Source organism: Porites lutea, chromosome 4 (genome assembly GCF_958299795.1).
Source record: "Porites lutea chromosome 4, jaPorLute2.1, whole genome shotgun sequence".
In the NCBI taxonomy this organism is placed as follows: domain Eukaryota; kingdom Metazoa; phylum Cnidaria; class Anthozoa; order Scleractinia; family Poritidae; genus Porites; species Porites lutea.
This window is the reverse complement of record NC_133204.1, coordinates 29,973,183-29,995,288: the sequence shown is the minus strand read 5'-3', so window position 1 is coordinate 29,995,288 and position 22,106 is coordinate 29,973,183. Positions and strand designations below refer to the sequence as shown.

The 22,106-nt window shown below is 41.3% G+C and overlaps 1 protein-coding gene across 2 annotated transcripts; it reads right to left on the bottom strand.

Annotated features, from left to right (window-relative positions):
• On the bottom strand, positions 1-20,793 carry LOC140933258 (NFX1-type zinc finger-containing protein 1-like). Of its 2 annotated transcripts, none has more exons than XM_073382781.1 (17): positions 20,642-20,793; positions 15,058-15,832; positions 14,349-14,818; positions 13,827-13,982; positions 12,900-13,024; positions 12,035-12,114; positions 11,612-11,769; positions 10,532-10,789; positions 8,359-8,635; positions 7,517-8,170; positions 7,073-7,389; positions 6,337-6,541; positions 5,652-6,052; positions 4,246-5,215; positions 2,894-4,018; positions 2,172-2,327; positions 1-1,817 (listed from the first exon to the last, which is right to left on the bottom strand). In XM_073382781.1, exons 2-17 carry the CDS (start codon positions 15,815-15,817, stop codon positions 1,618-1,620), a joined length of 6,312 nt encoding a protein of 2,103 aa, XP_073238882.1. In that variant the 5' UTR covers positions 15,818-15,832; positions 20,642-20,793; the 3' UTR covers positions 1-1,617. The 2 variants fall into 2 exon arrangements, with proteins under 2 accessions (XP_073238882.1, XP_073238884.1); XM_073382783.1 differs by lacking the exon at positions 20,642-20,793 and adding an exon at positions 19,681-19,859.
• Between the last annotated feature and the right edge of the window lie 1,313 nt (positions 20,794-22,106).

Genomic DNA, 22,106 nt, shown 5'->3' with positions numbered 1-22,106 from the left:
ATTTTAAGGTGTTCTCCTTACCTTTTTACCACTTGAACTGGTTCATGAAATTTACCCTTGCAAAGTTTAAAAGCAAGTAACTAACTTGCTTCTGTAAATACCCGATCAATGTATTTAAAAATAGATAATGGCCTTCTACTTAAACTGAACAGAAATGTTAATAGTTGCGTTTGTAACATTAATTGCAGGAACTCACTAAAACGCCTCATTACCTTCAAGCCTCTCCCTCTACCCGTTCGTCTCCACTTCCTAATATAAAACAATACGCCTTTTTTTTTAGTTGCACGCTGAGTAACATAGCCTTTCAATGAAAGTGAGGGTTGCGGTGACTTTGTTTGTCTTTGATTTGCAATCAATCAAGGTCACCTCCAGCCTCGCTCAAAGCCAGAATACTCAGGTTACAACTGTAACATGGTCTACTCACAATATTAGCGAGCTTAAACAACGAGAACGCTGACGTCCCGGTTATCATGAATAGCAACCGGAAGTTTGATGTCTCGCTTCGCCCATGTAAGGCGATCCAATACAGTTTTAAATTTTTAATTAAATTCCACGCCGTGAATTCCTTATTTCAGTTACTGGATTCTGGATTCCACAAGCAAAAACTTCTCGTATTCCGGAATCCGGATTCCCTTACAGAACGAATCTGAATACCTTTGCTATAACTCCTGCTGTACGAATTTGCTCAGTCAGGGCACTGAGAGAAAGAAAATATCAACTGTTCCGGTTACCATTTTTGACATCCGGGATGTCAACGTTCTCGTCGCTTAAGGTTCCTATTATTTTGATGCCCAAAAGTGTGGAACAGTCACCTACAGATATTAGAACAGCTTTGAATTCAAGACAGCTTTTTAACTGATTTTAAAATCATTCTTAAACTCTAACCCTATTGTAACTCGTTGCCACGCTAAATAAATTCAAATGACCGTGTGTACTCCGTTTTGACTAGTTACCCCTTCAATGGGGTGTACTCATCTTATAATTCCCTGGCTTCCGGAGGTTTCCCTTCTTATCTCATCTATTTCTTGACAAGCGTGCAAATAGCTAAATTTTCTCTGTATACAGCCGCGTTCCGGACGTCCTGACGAGCTGTCAGAAGTCGACAATTCTTCGTTCTTGTGAGTCTCCTATGTCTCAAAGCTTATCATTACTATCTCTTGTTAGATGTTATAAGGAAAATAGGAAAGGAATAAACCCTTTTCTCCTTGGAGTAACCGTTACACTTAAAGCTATCTAAGCTGGCTAAAAGTTTTTAACCTGGACACATTTGTCCAGAATGAAACGCTAACAAGATGCAAGGCCCTTTTGATCGCCATCCCAAAGTATACTCATGGCTAAAAATTCAACGAAATACACATAATACTGACAAATGTGAAGTAATATGAAAATAACAAAAAAAGAAAAACAAGTCAGAAAGAAAATACCTAGTATCATGACAATGCCTACGGTATCTTCAATCTTGAACACTGCCTAGATCCAATCTTTATTTGGAACTGTTCAAAGGCAAGCAGTGTAAAAGCACTTTCTACGCTTATCTTCTTCAACACAGTTTTTTATAGTTTCAAGATTTATGCTAAAGAAAAGGTCAACGGGAAAATTAAAAAAAATATATCATGATCAAAACCGTAAGTCACGTGGGTCAAAGTTGTGGATATTTGCCATGTCAGAAAAGGCAGCATAACGAGCTCCATCCATGTCACCTGCTAATCGATTATCATCTCTCAGACGATGATTGCGACCACCAATCGCTGAGCCACATTCTGGGCAGCGGCCCTCTTCCATCGCCCCACCACACTCTGTGATGCAGTAAATGTGTCCTATAATGAGATAAAGGGAATAATACACCCGTGGATCATTCAAACAGGGGAGCGGGGTAATCTATGATTTAGTAAGGAGCGGAGATGTTATAAAGGTGGTGAAGCCTGGGCGGTTATTTAAATTTTCGGCGAAAGGAAGAAGGGGTGCCGGGTTGAGGGTCGATTGGTTGGCGGGGCTGGCTTATTCCAGGGAAGCCGTCAACTGTTCTTATGTATCACTCTTGCTCTCAAAGAGTTACTCAGTTCATCGGGAAATTGATAATTCAAAAGAGTCGGCTCTTCTTATCCAATGCATTAAGAGCTGGAAATTGTGAGTTTTCTGAGTACTGTAGGAGACTGAGAGACTATACTTACCCTTTGGACACTTGAACCAATGTCCCTGTGTTAAACCCATGGCCTTCACAATCAGGTTTTTTTCTTCTCGGGTGACTTCCTGGTAAAACACTTGAAGGCCGCATAATTGTCTGATGCGCTCAATGCGAGTTGTATAATTGTCTCGGAAGTCTTTTTCTAAAAAGGATCCAGAAAAAGTCTTTCGTTCACGATTTTTTAATGCGATTTAGCAACGACACTTTAAATTGAAATTTTGAAAGTTTTGCTCAGCCTGGAAACTACACAGTGAGTTTGCAATATGCTTGGCGATTTACGACCATAACAATTTTTCTAGGATTTTGATATGACAAATGGTATAATTATAATTCATGACCATGTTTGAAGTTGCGAAATGTATATCCGTAATGTTTTCAAATGAAGTTAGTTACAACCTTTCGGTTCTCAGCTTTCTTTGAATGCCCCCCCTCTCTCCTCTTCCAGGTGGTGAACACTTCGTGTTCACACAAAATTACAACGATTCGTTACAACGATGTTTTTTTGAAACCCCAGAGCTCATAGATTGGATTTACCTATATACGCTAAAACAAGCCTGTGGTGTGACACAGCTGTACTAAAGAACTACTCAAGCTCTGGTATTCGTGTTTGTAAGAACTTTAGACCTGATGGAGTTTTGACGCTATTTTACTACTGAAATCATTATTGCGTTCTTTATCTCTGACCCTTATCCCCTTCAATCCCCTTACCAATCTTTTTTTCAGAATCCAAGGCTCTTTGCACAGGGTCAATTATCATAGAATCCGTGGGGTCCATCTTATGTCCGCGGACGTCAAGCTGCATCTTCAGAATCTTTAAGTCAACAGCAAGCTGTGTTCTGTACATCTCCTCTTTCAGTTCCTCTAACTCTTGGTCACTGAACCGCGCCCGAGTATTCATGACACGTAATCGGAGTTTTTCCACTAGACTGTCTAGTTCTTCTTTCCTTTCCAGCAGTAGTCTTAATGAGTGATAGCTTTCTTTCGCTCTCTCTCTCTCAGCTTTTGCGCCTTTGTGTATCTTAACCTTGAGTTCCTGGAGGAAGCACAACAGGCTGATCTGGTTCTCAAACACATTCACTTGTTCATCTGTAAGATTCTTGAGAAGCAGTGACTCCTCAAGTTTCTTCTGGTCTTCTGGAAACAACTTGATCTTCTGTGCTTTCAAACTTAGCCCACTAATCGCTTGTTCACGCTGTTGTTTTCCAAGTAGAATCTTTCGCTTTATTTCCTCGAAGTCAGCAAGAATCTTCTTAACAACGTTACCATACCTCAAACTGGTACGAATGGGAGTTGAGCACTTGGGACAGGGCTTGAGCTTGACATCAACAGCCTTCCCATCATCATCTGCCGCGGCCTGATCCATCCACCTGTCCATCGCCGTGACTTCAATCACATGACCACAGTCAGCCAATTCCACAAACCTTGCGCCCTCGTCGTTTTCAGTTCCGAACCAAATCTCGGTGACCTCATCCCTATCGCACACACGGCACTTTTTTGGACATCTTTCCCCACACATGCCAATACAGGGGTGCTTGCAAGGAAGACGCTTCATACATGGTTCGTTACATCGCCGACGGTTACATGGCTGTCCGCACAATCTGGTGCATCGCTGATGCTCGCATTGCCAACTGCATTTCTCGTTGCAAGGCTTACAAGGCTCCCCACATTTCTTCTTGCACTTACTGTGCGTACAGGAATTGCCGCACCTTTCTTTGCACGGGGGACAGTTTTTGGTGCAAGGCTCCGAACAGGCATGACCACAGAATAGGATACGGCCACAGTTTTTCTTGCAGGGAACATGAACTCGACCGCGAAAACACAGACTGCAATTACCTGATATATGTAAAAAAAAAAAAAACATTTAAAAAACATGAGAAATTAAACATTAAATGAAGGATGATCATCGCGGTGAAATAGCCTCTGAGAATTGGTATCAAACTTTCTACCAACTCAAGCGAGAGATGAGAGATCATCACAATTTTTCAAAGCTAGTCAGTGCCTACGTTTGCTGAAGGAAATAGCTAGATGAGTTTATCGATCTATTTTGAGGACTTGCTTACCAACACAAGGGTGTTCACACTTCAAAGTCTCTCCACAGGGTGCCTCACAGGGAGTCTGCATAGGATTCACGTGACACGCTGTCTTGTTTTCGTGACCACAGGGCCAGGTTTTCAGCGTAATGACGGTACACTCCACTGTACACGCCTCAGAACAAATGTTTTGGCAACGATGCCCACATCTGGATAGAAACTTAGTACAAGGTGACGTGCATTTCACTTCAGATGGATCTTTGTAGCAAGGGACTTTCTGAACATGGCCACAACCTGGGAGGGTTTTTAACACGAGCACCGAACAAGGTCCACAATCTTGGTAACACCTCCTGGAACACAAGTGATTTCTTCTGCAGAGGATTTTAGCGCATGGTTTCTTACATTGGTACTCTTTATGTTCCGGGTCTGTTGGATGACACACCATTTCACACACGTGACCACACGCTAGTCTGGTAGCACAAGGCACTGTACATCCCCCTTCGGGTGCTTTCTTGAAGTCATCAGCACATGACGCCTGAATCACGTTCCGTGGGTGGTTTTGACACGAGAGTGTCAAAGCCTTTCCGACATTACCGCGCTCTTCCATGTCGTCCATTATCTTTCTCCACAGCTCGCTCTTTTCCTTCAGAAGACTGATGTTGCCTATGCAATAGAAACCTTTCTTGGCCCGAGACAGTGCGACACAAACCCGGTTTTCAGTCTGAAGAAAACCGATTTTTCCGTCCTCATTACTTCGAACAAGCGACAGCAGGATGATGTCGTTTTCCTCACCTTGGAAATTGTCCACCGCACACACTCGCACTCCTCGGAAGAAATCCTTAGGCATCTCCTTCTTCAGTTGGATTAATTGTCCTGTGTAAGCTGTTAGGACTGTAATCTGTTCCCTTTCATAACCTTGAAGGATTAAGTAGCGACAAAGGGCAGCCACAAACTTTGCTTCGTGTTCATTAGACCTGCTTCTTCCCTCCTCCTGATATTCCTGAAATTCCAAAAACGAAAATGTCGTGAAAATAGTGAAGGTTACTGGGAGGAAACTGTATTACGGTAAGGAATGAGAAATTTGAATCTCGAAACTAGGTTACATGCGATTTCTGGGTTACTACTGAGAAACAGAATGGTAACTATAACCCTGCCTACCATCAGTTATAATACTTCATGCACCTAAGGACAGTAAGTCAGCTGTGCATTGCATGTGTTAATGACAACGCAGTTTTGGGTGGGTAAGCAAATTGTAGAGATAAATCCTGAATTCACAAAATTGAGTTTTACAGAATTCCAACCAACTTCTCATCATCGTCCTCGTGGTTATTTTCTGTGTCCTCTAGACTCTGCCTTTGCACATAGCTAGCATTATACTGTTAATATTGACAGCTACACATTAAGGGACTGTTGCATTTCGTGAAAGTGAGACCTACCTCGCTCTCGTCATGATCCACAAAGTACATGTTACGATTCACGCCCTTGATGTTTGCAAAATTCAGTACTGATTTGTGATTCTCCAACTTAGGGTTGAAATAAATGTGGTCGAGCATCTTGGATATTTCCGGTCTCATCCGGTGCTGTAGACGTAGCCGCTCAAAAGGCATTCCATTTTTTACCATTCTTTCAAAAAGGGACACGTCCAAATTGTAGTGTTTGGCGAGTTCAAAGACAGTGGGATTGGGGCGGAGTTGCTGGTGATCACCAATTAAAATCAAGTGCTGGCATCCGGAAGTCAGAGAAGTAACAATGTGCGACTCGAGAACCTCAGCGGCTTCCTCTACAATCGTTATTCGCGGTTTCAGTCTCTGCAGCAGCTTGCGGAACTTTGCCGCGCCTACATGAAAATTATGAAAAAGTAACGCTTGAAAGGGTTTCAAAAAGTCTTCCGCTTATTATAAAATGGCATGAAACGAATCTGTGATGATCAGTACAATCGATGGTCTGGTTATCAAGCCATGGCTAGGTTACACTAAAATCCAATTTCACCTGTCGTAAAACGACATTTGCAGACATAACGACTGAGAAACAGTACCACTGTTTTACTTAGACCACTTTTTTGGCTCCCTTCCTCTCGTCATTGTGCAAGTTCAACCTGCCAGAAGTACTAATCAAACATACCCGTGGTAGTCATGCCAACGACGTCAGCGTTCTTGAGTATCTCAAAGTCTTCCATGTTTTTTATGTCCTTCAGTCGCTTAGCACCCGCTTCAAATTGTTCCTGGAAAAGCGAGATAGTTTGGCGGTACCCATCACTCACATCCTTAAGCCAACGTCGGTACAAACGCCAGCGATCGTTTACGCTTAACCTCCATACATTTCGTACCTACACGTTAAAAGAAACATTAAATCAAACTAAGAAGTTTCAGATTACAATGCTGTAGCGAATGGGTGACTGATTTTTTTGTAGCCTTCCGTTAAGATTAATGCGAGTCAAATCTACATGCATTCTGTCATCTTTACATGGTGTTCTTGTATAAATGTCTCCAAGACTGAATAAAAATACTTACCGGTGTATATCCTTAAAATTACACTCCTGTAAAAATTCCTTAGTTAAGAAACATGAAGGAGAGGATTAAGATCTGTAAGAAAGTATCTTTGTTCAAATATCGGAGCTATTTATGTAAAGGGCTTTTCTTGCCGTCAGTCAATGCTTGTCATTTGAAAAAAAAAAGAATTTTGCGCGCATGGCACAATCAAAGTTAAAGCGTAAGTGTAGACACATGAAAACCACTTTAAAAGCAAACCGCAATGTAACATGCTGACTGCATTAAAATAAAGCTCTGTTATCATTTTGAGCAACCAGACTAAACAGGGCGTTTTTTTTTTTCTTTTTGTTTTTTTGTTTCCAGCTCACCATTTTTGCTCTTTCATCTGGCATGACATCCTTTTTGCTCAGCTCTTGAATGATCGTTCTCTTTAACCTCTTTTTGAGCCGATCAGCGTTCTGGACCTGCCATCCGTCTTCAGATCGTCCAGCAAAAGCAAAAGGATCCACAACCTTCAGCCTTGCTCCTTTTAGGCCCGCCGATTTCGTGCCAAACACTCTTACGTCATCATTATCCAGAAGTCGCTGGTCCTGCATAACATCTGCTTCGTACAACACATCCGGATCCTCAGTGTCGTCTTCTTCTCCCTCGCCTCCTTCATCCCCATCTTGTGCTTCCGCACCACCTTTAGAGAAGTGCAAATAGCGAGAGTTAGAATTACTGTTCATGACTTTCGTTGTGACTTAATAAGCGAAAGGTTGATGATTCTACAGTAGGCACAGTTTTGTGAATTGACTGGTATAACCGATTACCTTCCTGAGCAATTCCACCAACAGCTCGGACCATTTCTTTTCCGAGGGATTCATTGAATATATGAAGCTCGCGAACCCTCCCTTGAAAGCAATGACCTGGTCCGGCAGAAGCTATGGCTCCGATTCGGATGGAAAACTGAGTTGCTAACTCCATTTTGCTGCCTATAAACTTCGCCTCTACTGCATTTCCATTATGCCATAGACGCGCAATTCCAGAATCATGATCATAAGAGGCAGCAATAAAGTTCCAAGCGTTCATGGTCAACACTGCCTTTGAAAGGGCTAGAGGCTGGGAAAAATCTCTCCAGACAAAACGAACCGTTAGAATTCCCTTTCCATCTTCCAAGCCTTCTTGCCATATTTGGACTCCTAGGCCATCTTCGTGGAAACTTAGGATAGGACCTCTGTTTCCGACCGGAAACACGTGCATGAGGAGTGTGATTGAAGTCCTAGTGTCCAGGTCACTCCCGACGTGATTTGGAATTTCAATGAATGAATTAGGAATTCCTCGTAGATGAATAGATCCACCTTGCGTTCCGTCCGGCCCAGGGCCCGATGCAACACGGGAAAAACTTGCTAGATTGGCTCTTGACACTCTTTCCAGCCCACGACACTGGCTATTCAGTGGGAACACTGCTACGGGCTGTACAGGTGCTGATAAGTAAAGAAGAAACGGTCAGTTGTTATCCTTTTTTGAACTCACAGTATGTCGTGGGGAGGAAACACTTCCAAGGATTTACGAGTGGTCAAAAATACCAGTAAGAGAAAAGGGCAATTGCCTTACTTAATGGTTCGTCTTAACGTCTACAATTTTAATTTTTCTACTTTTAATAGCTGCTTACCTTGATTAGGATTGGCCGAGTTCCAAGAGAGGTTTAGCCACTGAAGGATAGCGCTGTCCTTTCGCCCAAAAAATCCGTCAAAAGGCTCTTTTAGAGACTGGTAATGCATAACAGTCATGCTTGATGACGCGCGTTGACGAAGATCATCTTCGTGTAGCAGGTTTTCAAAGCACCTTTTCAGGTCTTCAGCTGCTGATTGTAATTTTGCTGTTGTGTGGTCCATTTCCTGGTGTGCATCGTAAAAAGCCCTTCTTATTTGAACCGGAGCTGATTTGTCCTAAATAAAGAGAAAAAATATAACCTATTTCAGAATGTAAATCGGGGTGGCAGGTGATGCTAGTTAACAGGTTAATATATATAACAGCTACCGACTAAAGTAAGGAAATCCATGATGTTTGTGGAATCTTCTTTCGTGTATTTCACAAGTGACCCGCAAATTGCTTTGGGTATGATTTGAGTCAAAATGAAATCCAGCTTATATTGATTACAATGAAGTTCGAGTCTCAATTTCCTTCGTGAATAATTTGGTCTAGCAAACAAAAGGAACTTAGAATCAAACTTGGTTGGAACCATTTTAAAGGGGCTGGTTCACGATAATGCGCATGTGTGAGTTCTGACAGTAGCTGATTGTTTTTCAACCAATCGGAAGCGAGTTAGATATATGCAAGAAAATTTACAAAATTCAAATTAATTGTTCGCGACGCGAGAGTATTTCCGGGCATTTGGTTTGATTTTATTTATCCCCATAATTCAAGTTTATTCTTTGCTACTCCTCAGATATATGTTGCAGCCGATAAGAATACGATTTACAGCCCTGTCCTGCTTTGAAACAAACATTTACCAACGTGTATTTTTACGAGGTCGTACCAACGCTAACAAAGCAGTCACCGATCGGCAAACAAAATTTGTAAACAAACATCTTATTACTGTTCTCTCAGTTCGCCTTATATAAATCCAGAAATACCTGCAAATAGCACCTGACCGGTGACCAAAACGCACAACGTATGAGTATAAAGATTATCCTTAATTGAAAATAAATTTCAAATGCTTATCAGCAAATGAACAAATTCATTCGCGTTGCATCGGGTCAGTGTTCCGCAAAACAAATGTTATCGAGTAGCACACATAAAGAAACTAGATTATAAACAATATTCAGGCAATAATTTATTTTAAAAACATCAATTCTTAAACATAAACGATCGTAAAGCAAAGATACAAGGAACATTTCAAGTGTACCAGATCAGTGAATATCGCGCGGCCTGTTGCGGTATAACTACAGGTCGGAGCCAAAAATCAAATCAAAGTTGAACGAACTCATGCCTTTAACCACTTTGTAAGTGTCGTGTATACTTTTCGTAAGCCACACACTACTCCTAGAACCATACCAGATCGATAGGTTAAGCTTCTCTATCTCCAAAGGCTCTTGAGAACGTCCTGTTGCGGGACGGCCACGATGAACTTCTGAAACTCCATGATCAAAACATTATTTTTTGCGTCTTCTTAAAACGTAACCAGTCAAACGACACAACCACACGTTAATCACCACTACCGAAGTATAACTAAGACCAGCCAAAGCGACGGATATCCGAATAAAACGAAGGATTTTCAATGATTGTACCGGTAATGGCCATTTCGAATTTAGTGTTGACCCGACAAACTTAATCTGAAGAGACAAACGGCGCGCATGCGCATTATCGTGAACCAGTCCCTATAACCTGAATTTCATTTCGACCTACTACAGATGCATAAGGTAGTTCTAATAGACAAACGTCTATTCTGGTGTATACAGGATTAATTAGACAGTATCTTGTTCTTAAAGTTTTATAATTCTGTTTACAGGCTACGAATCCTTATCCCTATCGATCACTTATTCAGTTGCGAGAAACAACAAATTTTAAGCTACTTTGCTTTGTTACTGCCAGAAACTATGAATTGTCGTTTGTAGTTTTTGAATTTAATTTCAACAAGCTGTGCACACACGGCCATTTCTGCTTGTTTTTCACCATTTGATGTGCTCGGTTTATCAAAGGTGTTCGCGATATGTCTATGGTTTTCGTCAGGCCTTTTACCCGGGACCTTGGATTACAAGCGGCGTCTGCTTGAAAGGTATACAGGGGTGGTTGAGGAGTGAAGGAAAGTATTGCTCATCTTCGACGTGACAATTGACTCTTACCTTGTGCATCCTGTGCTTCAGCTCTGACAAACTACAAGCCTTCATAACGTCACTCTTGCTTCGTCCTCCGATGCGAACGATACCTTTGGGATGAAACTTGTGGATTCCTTCTAGAAACTGATCGAGGGCATGATTGGTATAGCAGACTACAAGGATTGGACGCCGCTCAGAAAGAAGCAAACGCTCATCCATGTTGTCGTCAAGCAACTCTGTACCGGTGTCCCATTTCCCCTTGTTATGCAACAACACATTGGCTATCTGCGGCAAACAATAAACGACCTTTGTGGCGGAAGCTACTTATATTAGCAAGGGTGGGAACTCCTCTAGACTGCGGGTAGTTGAGGGAGCGAAATGCGCAAGCGCGAGTGAAAATCACCACGCGCGAGGAGAAGCGAGATGTCTGGTGCTCTTCCCTACGTGCGTCACCTTACTCGCGGGTGGCTACTTTCACGCGCGCTCGCTACTATTTTCCGCTCTCTAGTATCCCTGAGGAAAATGCGGGACCACTCACAGTCTAGGACTTATGGCTAACCACCGTGCTTGCCCTTGGGAGCTTTACTTCTATCTCCCTAGCCTTTGAGGAAAAAGAATATTAGATTATGCCGGCAATTATAGTTACCATACGAGGGTCTTACTGTAAAGAAAAATATACAAAAATATACAAAAGGGTTACATGAATGTTCTCCAATCGTACATAAAGCGAAGCATACATCTTTGTAGTTTTCGGCATCAAGATTTGTAGCTTTTTTTCACTGTCTTCTGTTTCCTTAGCGAAAGGTATTCTCTTGAATGAAAAGGGTTATTAGATATGGGTCGTGAAGGTGTCTACACCGCCACGTTCAACAATCCTTATCGTCATGTTGTATTTGATTTATCCGCTAAGGTTGTCCTGATGCCAAGCATCGAAACGGTAAATAAGCCTATTTTATAGTGAAGTGTATCGTCATATCCTCTAGTTCCATATGTTCAGACGATTTCATCTTCATCACATTTGTAAGAGCAGATTAGCTCACAAGAAGCCTGAATGACGACATGTGGAATGTCCTGTACTCATAGACCAATTTTCAGATTTTCACCTACTTTAAGTCCAATATATGTCTTCCCAGTGCCTGGTGGTCCTTGAATAACCGCAAACTCTTTTGTCAGCGCCATCTGTATAGCCCTGTACTGGGAGTCATCAAGTTCCAGCTCTTTCGCGGACGGCCAGGAGGCAAGGCTTAGAATTGGAACACTGCTTCCTTTTGGGAAGGAAAAAAGGGCTGTTATGTTGTGACTAAAAATTACGCACTATAATTCTGGACATTTTTTTTAGAAGCTGGCTGACATAATTAACTTACGCTTAAAAAAATTAAGTGGGTGAATGAGTAACAGAAAGCGTGCAGTGATGATAAAACGTTCCTCGATGTCAGAAGTATTCCATAGGTGCATTTTCTTTGCGGCCAGCTCGAAGATTTGAAAATTTCATGGTAAGATTGAGGTGTCTAAAAATGAGGTTCTACTTACCTCTCTGATTGTCGTCTCTAAGATTCAATCCGGCAAATCGTGCGGAAAATCGTGTCCTTAAATGCATTAGACTGGAAGCGCTGCAAAACCCGAATCGAACAACACCGTTCAGACCGTTAAGTATGTTAGTGACAGCCTTAGTGAAAGCACCAAAGAAACTCTAATACGTTTCTTTCAGTGTAGTATTGTTAACGCAATTATTTTGGTTGTTGCTGAAATTCCCTTTTGAAGACAGTGCGACACATGAGAAAGAAGAAAACGAAAGAGAAAATATGTTAAAGGATAGGAAAATGTATTGGCTTCGTGTAGACGTCCTCCTTTTCCTTGTGGCACGTGCCCACAGTCTAGAAAAGGCCTTAAAGCTTTTAAAACTAGAACCTTTTATGAAATTCTCTTGTATGTTTCAGCAAAGTCACATAAGCCTGTAAAGAAACCCGCGACAGCGAGATGTGTCGTTAAGATTGCCTACATGAAACCCGTCTTCACAAATATAATTGTCAGGAGCCCATATGGGCTCCTGTAATTGTACAATTATTAAACATAATGATTATTGTTCGGTTTAAGGGAAAGTTGTAGTTGGTCCTTCGGGCGATGGAAAACAAAGCACATCATGGGCATGGCCATATCTGCTTTGAAGACTATTTCCAGACTCAGGGGCACAGGCCTCCAGATATCATCCTATTACTTGTGACGAGAAGGCTCACGTGAAGTAAGGTGCACGATTAAGTCGGTTACCGCCTAGTAATTGGAGTTTTCGCAGATCATTTTTTACATATCTACTGGAGTATCTCACACCAAACTCAATCGTTGCATTTAAGCAACGCCATTCTTAAATGTCTTTGTAAAATGATTTTGTTCAGCTTACCTTGTGGTAGAATTTCTGGACTCTTCGCTCATGATGGGTGTGAGATCAAACGTAACTGTTCCTCGATACCTGTTCCTCAAGTAAGCTGGTGGGTCAACCTCTTTGTCACAGTTGACAATGTACTTCTGTTTTTACAAAGGTATCACAGAACAGTCTCCATCAACAATTAATTAAGAGGGGTAAATCTTGGGGGTAAATGGAGCTATGTCACGAGGATATTGCTGTTTTTGGTCAATTCTGTGCTATGGACATGTCATTGATTAATGCCTTGAAACATACATAAAATTCTGTAGTTATGGAAACGATATCAAACAAATTTCATCAGGGAGTACTGGCCATAATAATTAGTTGCTGATTTTTGCAGGCAAAGCAGTAAAACTCGAAAAAGTTGGGTCAACGTTTTCAAGTTTTCAATTCATTTCCATCGTTGCCATACGTACAGGAGACGACGTGGAAAAGTCTCAGTTCCTAAATATTGTCTTAAAAAAAGAAATTGGACCATTATTTTTGGAAGCCAGTTGATGCGAAGTGATAAAAAGATAGCAATTGCAATTAGCGTGGCAGCCCCTTTAAATGCACTGGTACCTCTGGCATGGTTTTTGTCGTTTTCAGTCAGTCTCCAGCTTTCTGTTCAGTCTTTCGTTACTAGTTAAGGACTGGCCACGACTTCTTATAACAGTAACGTTTCTTATCAGTGAACGGTACTGTTTCTTTGGAGATGGTCAGTAGCAAACAATAGATGACAGATGGTTCAAAACAAACAATACCCCTAGCGCTAAAGCTTATTTAGGCCAATGAAAATAGAGGTCTGGAAGAGCTACTGTCCTACTCTTTCTTTTGCCAAGTGGCTCAAAAGGACGTCGATAGTCAATTTACTGAAATGTACGTCACGAAAGTAGTATAGAACATCCCTAGTGCGTTTCTAACCTGTAAAGGCAGGCGTGCGGGATCCACCTCTTTGAGTCCTTCCAGTATATGACGATAGGCTTCAAAGTACACAGTGCTTTCTACCATCTGAAACACGTCTCCTTCTTCAAGTCTTACGTAATCAGAGAGATTGATGAACTGTATGTCCACTATACCCTGGAGAGGGAAATATTGGATGCAACTGCCTTAAATGATTGATAAAATTCTTATTGTTGAACAACTGAACAATAAGGGTGTGACGATTCAAAACGCTAAACAAGATTGATAATTTGTCGTGGAAGAAAACTGGTTTGAGTTTGATCTTGCCTCGTCTCGGTTGGTTTACGTTAAATAAGCGGAAATATTCTTCTATTGAAAATTCAGTGCGACGAAAGTTTTTAGGCACCGGGCTCTTCTAAGCACGTGCTTGAAACCTTCACCGCGCCGTTTCTTACGACCTGACTGAGTGCCCCTCGGTGTCCGAGGATGACGTTAGGTCAGAAATGTGAGAGGGAGAATATGTGGAAAAGGATGACAACTTACCTGCTTTAATTCCTTCGGATCGCGATTGGCTATGGTAGCAAACACAAAACTTTCAAACTTGTCCTTAGAAAGACACATCAGCGAACCAAAGATTAATCGTTTGCTGTTCTCCCAGCGCACATTTCTTAGCCTGGTGGTATCAAATTTAATCCTGTACCGAAGTCCGTCCGTCGTACATACAGGGTATAACAGTCGGACATCTTTGTACACGCGGATGTCTTGCAAGGCACCAATCTTGGCAGACCCAATGCGCTCTAGCAGCTTAGCAATTCCTTCACGTAGCGGCCTCACGAAGTCTTCACGAAGGAGACGAAACTGCACGTCCAAATAATGTTCCGCATCATTGTAGCTCCCATCAGTTTTGTTCCTTCTGAGGAAGGGACGCTCCCCTGTCAAGATGTCCTGTTGCGTTGGTATAACGCTGTACTCACGGAAATTATCAGGTGGATCTACATCATCATTCTCTCCAGCTATAACAGAAAATGACGAACAATTTGACGGGTGGAAACATTTTTTTTTTTGGTATTTGCCTTTAAAATCTTTTGTATTACGACGTCATTTGGTGATTGCAACCGTCTGCTACAGCAAGAATTAAAACTACATCTTTTTTGTGACTGCTTAGGTATATTGGGCGACTTATGTCACCAAAAAAAACCAGCAACGTTAATGCAGCCGCAATCTTATCGCCTTCACTATCATGCACACTCACCGTCTCTCCGCGGTCTCCTTCTGTGTTGTTTTTCTTCTTCCACTTTCCTCAGCTCATCTGCCTTTTGACTCCTCAGCTTCATCAGTTCCTCTCCTTCTGCCACTAAGGCAACATCAGGCTGCTGTGTGTCGGAAAATATCCTGATTCCACAATACAACTCAGATACTGGAAGGTCTGCGTATGAATTCGGAAATGTTCGAAGCAACTCCTTCATTATTCTCACAACATTTCTTAGAAACGTAGCTACTTCCGTGGCAGGTTTGCGGCTAGCGGACAGCCTGTTGAGGAATGTTCTTAGATGTGTAGTGAAGAAAAGAGATTTCGGTAGAAGGTTGAGTAGCTTGATTAAGAACTCCTTGGAACTACAACCGCAGGCTTTGGCAATGATACTCACTGTCAGTACAATCCAGTCATCCTTCATGGCTGACTGCTGGTTCAGTAAAAACTCGGTAGCTGGGAAACATCGGCTTGACGTCAAATCCAGAATGATTTCGTCAGGGGTTTTAGTGTCCAGTTCCTGAAGTGCTTTGAATCCAAGCCTTACTTGACGAGGAGTGTGCCCCTGTGCCCCGTCTTCATCACGTCCACTCCTTCCTCCCCCTCTGCCTCTCCCTCTTCCAAAGCCACGACCACGCCCCCCTCTTCCAGCTCTTCCTCTTCCAGTGCGGTTCCTTTCCCCATATGTGTCGTCTTGTATTGATTCCCTAGAGTAAGACCTTCTGATGGCACCAGTTTCACGTGAAAGTGGTCTTGGGTACATCAGGAGTGGCTTTTCCTAAAAGCAAGAAGAAAAAAAAATGTCATTTAGCTTCCATGCATCTCTACTCGATCGAAGAGTGTGCTTGTGGAAGCTCTACAACCGTTCGTTTTAATGTGACGTCTCATCTTCAACATCGTTCATGACTTCTTGTCCTATTAGATCCGACCTTTTATTTTTTGTGACGGCCCTTTCCAAATAACGGTGAAAAAAATTCTCTGAGGGTGACTACCATAGAATGAGCAATTGCAGGTGTTGAAAGAAAAAACGTTCTATTTATTAATCAGCTTTAGTCATCTACACTCGATTCTCGGTCCTATCAAGTCATTGTAAAGGAATCCCTCTTTAGAAGGTTTGCATGGTGTTGCAGCTCGACTTTGTGAAAGGGTGTTAGCCCATATCTCGTCTTTCTCAACTATCGTTCAATTCTTTGGTTCACAGATCGCAAATATCGCTATCAGATCAAAAAGTCTTTAATTTAAAAAAATTAAGACCAATTCTCAGGTTACAGTTTTCCCATTTTGGTCCCCTTTCCATCATTCTCTTCCCCCCCAGGGCCGAGTTGTTTAAAGCTGGGTTAAGATAACCCAGGGTTAGTGCGAGATTTGAATTTAGATTTGAAAGCTTAAAAAGCATTTCAGTTTTAATTCTTTTTGTCTACAAGTTGATGATTGGAAGCTCTAAAAAAAGCAGAGAAAATTATCCGAGAAAATGCTTTTGAGCAAAAGAAAAAGAAACCAGGTTTAAATTTAACCCCGGGTTAAGCGCTAATCGGCCTTCGAACAACTGGGCCCAGGACTTGAGAATTTACCGTGGGGGAAGGAGGACCGTCTCCATTGTTCTGGCCTTAGCCTGGTCGAAGCGTCCAGCTGTTAGAGTACGGGCGAAACATAGACAGCCACGTTACACTATCTGAACGCCTCGAACAGGGTACTCTGATCTCAGTAAAATAAATCTACAGTGCTCTCTGTCACTACCCTATGCACAACTTGAAAAAATTCCCGGGTGACGTTTGAATCAAGCGTTTCAAGATAGATTTGGTGTAAATGAGGGTCTGAATGGGGGGTCAACATGTCGGTTGTCGGTTAAAATGTCATTACTTTGTCGGTTGTCGGTTAAAATTTTCCATCCTCGTCGGTTATCGTTAAATATCGGTTAATGATTAACAAAACAATTTAATTGCTCATATTCGTTAATTAATTCATACAGTTTAAACTCTATACTAGTAAAAAACTTCTTCATTCATCGTCAATTCATCATTTAATTGCAATGGCACTTCAATTAAGTTTGCTTTGTTTGAGCTACGCGATCGCTTATTTCACCTTTGCCAATAAAATCAACAATCTTTGTGTATTGAATTTGTTTTCATTGCGATGACCATAACTTCTAGCTCCCATGACGACGTTACTCACATTCTGTGAGTTTGGTGGTGGCTGCATGAGGATACCAATCCGAGCACGAAAGTATCTGTCTGTGACATGTGAAGCACATGATGTCAGCTGAGGTCGATGAGGTGCTGCATGGCTGAGCGGGATTTACAAGGGAACCCAATGACCAAATGTTTCCAAATCTGCCAGAAGTGTCTCAAATGGTTTTCTCTGTGCTTCAGAAACCTCTTTGGTTAATTTGGAGTTTCCTCTAAAAACTATTTATCTGTTCGGATGTCTTAGGCGTACTTTGGTCGTCGCGAAAGTTTTAGGTGGCTTTTTCGTCTCATCCGAAAGTGTTAGCTACCCTTATGGGTCCGTCAAAAGTATGAGGACATGAAGTACCCTTGCTTTCATTAGAAAATTTTAGGGGACGTTTTGTCTATACACCGGAAGTTTTAGAAGACCTTTTTTTTTTTACAACAATCGCAATATCTTGGTATAAAATGTGACTAACCCAACCTCCGAATAGCGTAGTTAAGCTATTAGAAAATGTCCGAATATATTAGACGAGTGAAACGGTTTCAAGAAAGTTTTAGCTTTTCACAAGCTTTAGAAATTTCTAGGCAATAGTTGCTCCCGAGTTGCTCCTTCGAACAGTTATGTTACCGGAAAAAGTCGCTAGGTGCCCCTGGATTTACTCATTAGACGTTTTCCCTTGGCTCCCTTCATACGGTTTTTGTCTGCTCGCTTAGTACCCTTAGCCGATGAGGCTGCGCCACTTTAATCTGTCTTGAGCCAGTTCTTCCCAGTTCAAAGACCAGCGAAGTAATCATGAGAGAATAGTGTTCAAGTGAGAATAATATGGGTCGGATCTCAGTTAAGTTATTCTTAGTAACTGAAATCTGTTTCGCGATACGTCCGCGTGGAATGTTTTGAACTCACCTCTGGACGATATCTGAATGCGGAAGTTAGCAAAATAGTTTCAACGAGAACCTCTCAATTTCTTCAGATATATATCCTTTTAGTAATCTCCAAGCATCCTTCATAATTTTCTATGTCAAATGGAACGCAGCGGCAGCGGCGCTCGATTACGACCTCTTAACCATTTCGAAAGAAACTTACGATCACTCTTATAATTTCTCTCATGACTAGAGCATGGATAAACAGCACGCAGTGAAAGTACTGCAGCAGTACATCTTGCAGGCTCGATTGCCTCGCGCTGTGCGGGAAATGAGTGCGCGCTTTCCTGGATTTCCAACGAAAAGGTTGAGAAACAAAGGCGCACCATTTGAACGGTCCAAACTGAGCTTTGAAGGTGGTGTAGGTACAAAATAGGCTTTCTTCTATACATGCCGGGAGAATAGCGGAAATTGAACCTACACGACTTGTACAAATATTAACCATAAAGGACTGTAAAGGACCGCAAACGAATAAGCCGAAGAACGTAGGATCTATAAAGACCTGATCAGCAAAAATAATAATGTAGACAAACTAAATTCTGCAAGCAGAATACTGCAATGCTGATCGTACTACGTGAAAATTAACCCTGCAAGACAGAGTTAATTTTCACGTAGTACGATCAGCATTGCAGTATTCTGCTTGCACAATTTAAAATATGGGTGTGTTCCTTTCGGCGAATCCAAAAACGGATTTTTGATCCTAGATTTGCCAGATTTCGCGGTCGAAAGGAACGTGAAATCCGAAATTGGATTTGTAACCTTGGTGACCTTTCGCCAACGCGTGCAATATGCACGACAGCCTCTCAAAAAGTGACGTGTTTTCTACTCTTTGACAAATTATGCGATTATACCGTGCAGAATTTAGTTGTCGGCAGTTCGAATAGCGACGATGGAACATATAAAACAGACAAAGAAAGAAGCGCATTAAAATTGAAAATTATCTTAAGAATGTCGGCCAGTTTGATCCAGTTCCATAGCTCGGATTTTTTTATGTAACATGATCGAGTGCTGTCGCGTCTACAAGCGAGTTTGTAGTCTTATAGCAGTCTATTTGCTACTTTTACTTATTTCTGATTTCAAGCAATCTTCAGAGACAAATGGTTAGTATATGGATATTTTAATGTACCAGGAACAATCTTCTAGTGTTTTCAGATGTTTTGCGGCAAATGACAGCAACGAGGAAACTCTACGGCCTCTATGGGAATACTTCAACTGGAAATACCGCTGGATCATCTGACTAATTTCGGATCCACTGTGAATGGAACAGCGTAGATCACTAATCCGTTAATCTGGATTTGGATTCTTCGGATTTCAAATCCAATGAATCCTAAAAGGGATTCACCAGATCAAAAATCCGGATTTGGATTTGCCGAAAGGAACGCGAAATCCGTTCTTAGATCTAAAATCCGTTTTTGGATTCACCGAAAGGAACACACCCTATGTCTACACGACTTGGTTTTCATAACAATTTCACAGCTGAGTAATTTAATGACAGGAACTTCTATAACTACTGAAACTGGAATTTAAAGTCATTTACCTCTGGTCTGAAATAGAGCTGACTAAAAGACCTTTCCAGTGCTGGAAACAAGTAAAGCAAAATACTTTTGACAAAATAGGGAAATAATAGACAAATAAAAAAACCGACTTATTTCTGAATACAAATGTCTGTACAATGTTGGACCAATGTCGGTAGTCGGCTTGTTTTTTTCCTGTCGGTATAGTCGGTATTTTTTTTTCCGTTTTGTCGGTAGTCAGTTAATATATTTTTCGCCGTTTGTCGCTAGTCCCCATTCAATGGCTTTGAGGTCTGTAAGATTTTTCTGCAAATACAAATACTGTGCATGGGAACATTTTTTGGTTTCTACGTTTTTCAAACTTCAGAACATGTTAATTCGTGCCCGAATCCTCTACTCGAGACAGCAGGTTATAAATTGCATTTCCGGTTTCATATATCTGCCTACTCGGCGCTTTATCTTCTGAAATGACCGACGTAAATTGAGAACTAGACACTGGTAAAAACAAAATAGGAAATTAAAATCTACGAAATACAAATTCCATTTTCCAATGCCATAAGAAAACAACCTTTGAACTTACTTTGGAATAAATCTGTCCCGGTTTTTGATAACTTAATTACGTCACTGTTTCTAAAAACGGCTTTCCTTTAAGTTCAATTTCCTTTGGTTATTCTATTAACAGGACATTTGTTTTGTTTGTGCAACTGAAATGAAATTAAGTTTATATGATGTCTACTCGTATAAAATGTCTGTAATGTCTAAAATAGTCGCCGTAACAAAAGGCTCGATCGAACGTTTAAAACGAAATAGAAAGATATAACTGAAGGCCTTTACAAAGAAAATTTCGATCAACTATTAAATCAATGATCGAAAACTGAGTTACAGGAGTTCACTTTCAATCGGCTCCGATTGAAAAGCCTACAGTCCGTGCTACAAGAGGATCGATGCTAAAATTAAACTCATCTTTTGAATCGTTCTAATTACCTGTCAGGAGCTCACTGCCTTCAATTCTTGCTATTTCCCATGATGTATATAAAAATGTCCATTTCTTATCGTTATTTTATCCTGATACCACTCGTTTGAGTCGTCATTTTCAAAAGTGAGAACGGTTTTTACCCCGGAACTTTGAAAGGTCTTCTAGGAAATTCAGTGCTTTAATACATTCAGTGCAAGCGTTATCCAATCATATTGCAGCTATATTTCTCAGAAAGCAAAACTCGCTTCGGGGAACAGTCCAGAATTATCCCTGAATTTAGGGACAGGGCCAACTGGTCACGCGACACTTTTCAACCAATGAGAAGGCGCGCCTGTGTTTATCAACAAACAAATCAAAACATCGCCCCAGTGATCAAAAATTTTCAAAGCAGCGGACGGAGTCGGACAGAATTAAAGATGAGCTTACAGTACTCGTCTAGGTTTCACATTTAATATTTCAAAGAAAACATTTCATGTAAGAGAATAAGAGCATTAATCATTGCAAGGAATCATTGGGGTGTTCGAACTGATTCCGGACCGATCGCAGAGGTCGTGTTTTCACTGGCATGCCTGCAAGATTTTTGATAGAAGCAAACTGGTCCCGTGTAAAAATATGAGGGCTGATCTCCGCCAATATTCTGTTTCAAATTCCATTATGAAGAACCTGCAATTTCAGGTTCCATCATCAGAACCGAAATTTGACCAACAGAACGGAAATTACGAAGTTAGAACCAAAATTGAATCAACAGAACCGACATTAACAAGTCAGAACCGAAATTGAACAAATAGAACAGAAATTACATAGTCAGAACAGAAATTGAACTAACAGAACAGAAATTGAACCAACAGAACAGAAATCAAGATGTTAGAACAGAAATTAACAAGTCAGAACCGAAATTGAACTAACAGAACAGAAATTAACATAACCGTCAAGTTCTGTTCTAAATGGGACTGAGGCCGTGACGACAGCGCTGACCGAGTTCGGAAGCCCGGGGAAAACCACTTTAAAATATTTTAATTGCCAACGAGCCATCCGAGCGAAGACGCTCGGATGGCGAGGCGGCAGCAGAATTGCTGGTTTTCAGTGTCACGCCATTCAAAATAGATCAAAATAAAAATCAAAACCGTTCAATAGATAAAGTCCGAAATCTGGTTAATGAAAGGAGGTAAATATATAAAGACCCTCGCCAAGATTCAGGCCAGAAGAATATTCCGTATACGAGATATCCGAAGAAATGTTTTACCCAAATTTATAGAGATTTGTATGGAGATGCCATGCTGGTGCCCACCTGGATGGGCACCAACATGGCGGACCGAAACCAACAAAAACACCTGTTACCGAGTTTTGGTACAAAAGCGTGAATTTATTCCTCGAGGAACTCATAAACATTAAAGTAATACTTTTTCTAATACATGAACTGTTTAGATAGCAAAATTCCCCGAAATACGTCTCTTTTTTAACCTACTTGACAGC

What these genes read in the sequence shown, in the direction of transcription:
- LOC140933258 (XM_073382781.1), bottom strand. Translation starts at nt 15,817, where the DNA reads ATGTACCCAAGACCACTTTCACGTGAAACTGGTGCCATCAGAAGGTCT. An exon ending in GTGTGAACACCCTTGTGTTG is followed by an intron (nt 4,019 to 4,245) that starts GTAAGCAAGTCC and finishes TACATATATCAG; the next exon opens with GTAATTGCAGTCTGTGTTTT. An exon ending in TTGGTTCAAGTGTCCAAAGG is followed by an intron (nt 1,818 to 2,171) that starts GTAAGTATAGTC and finishes ATCTCATTATAG; the next exon opens with GACACATTTACTGCATCACA.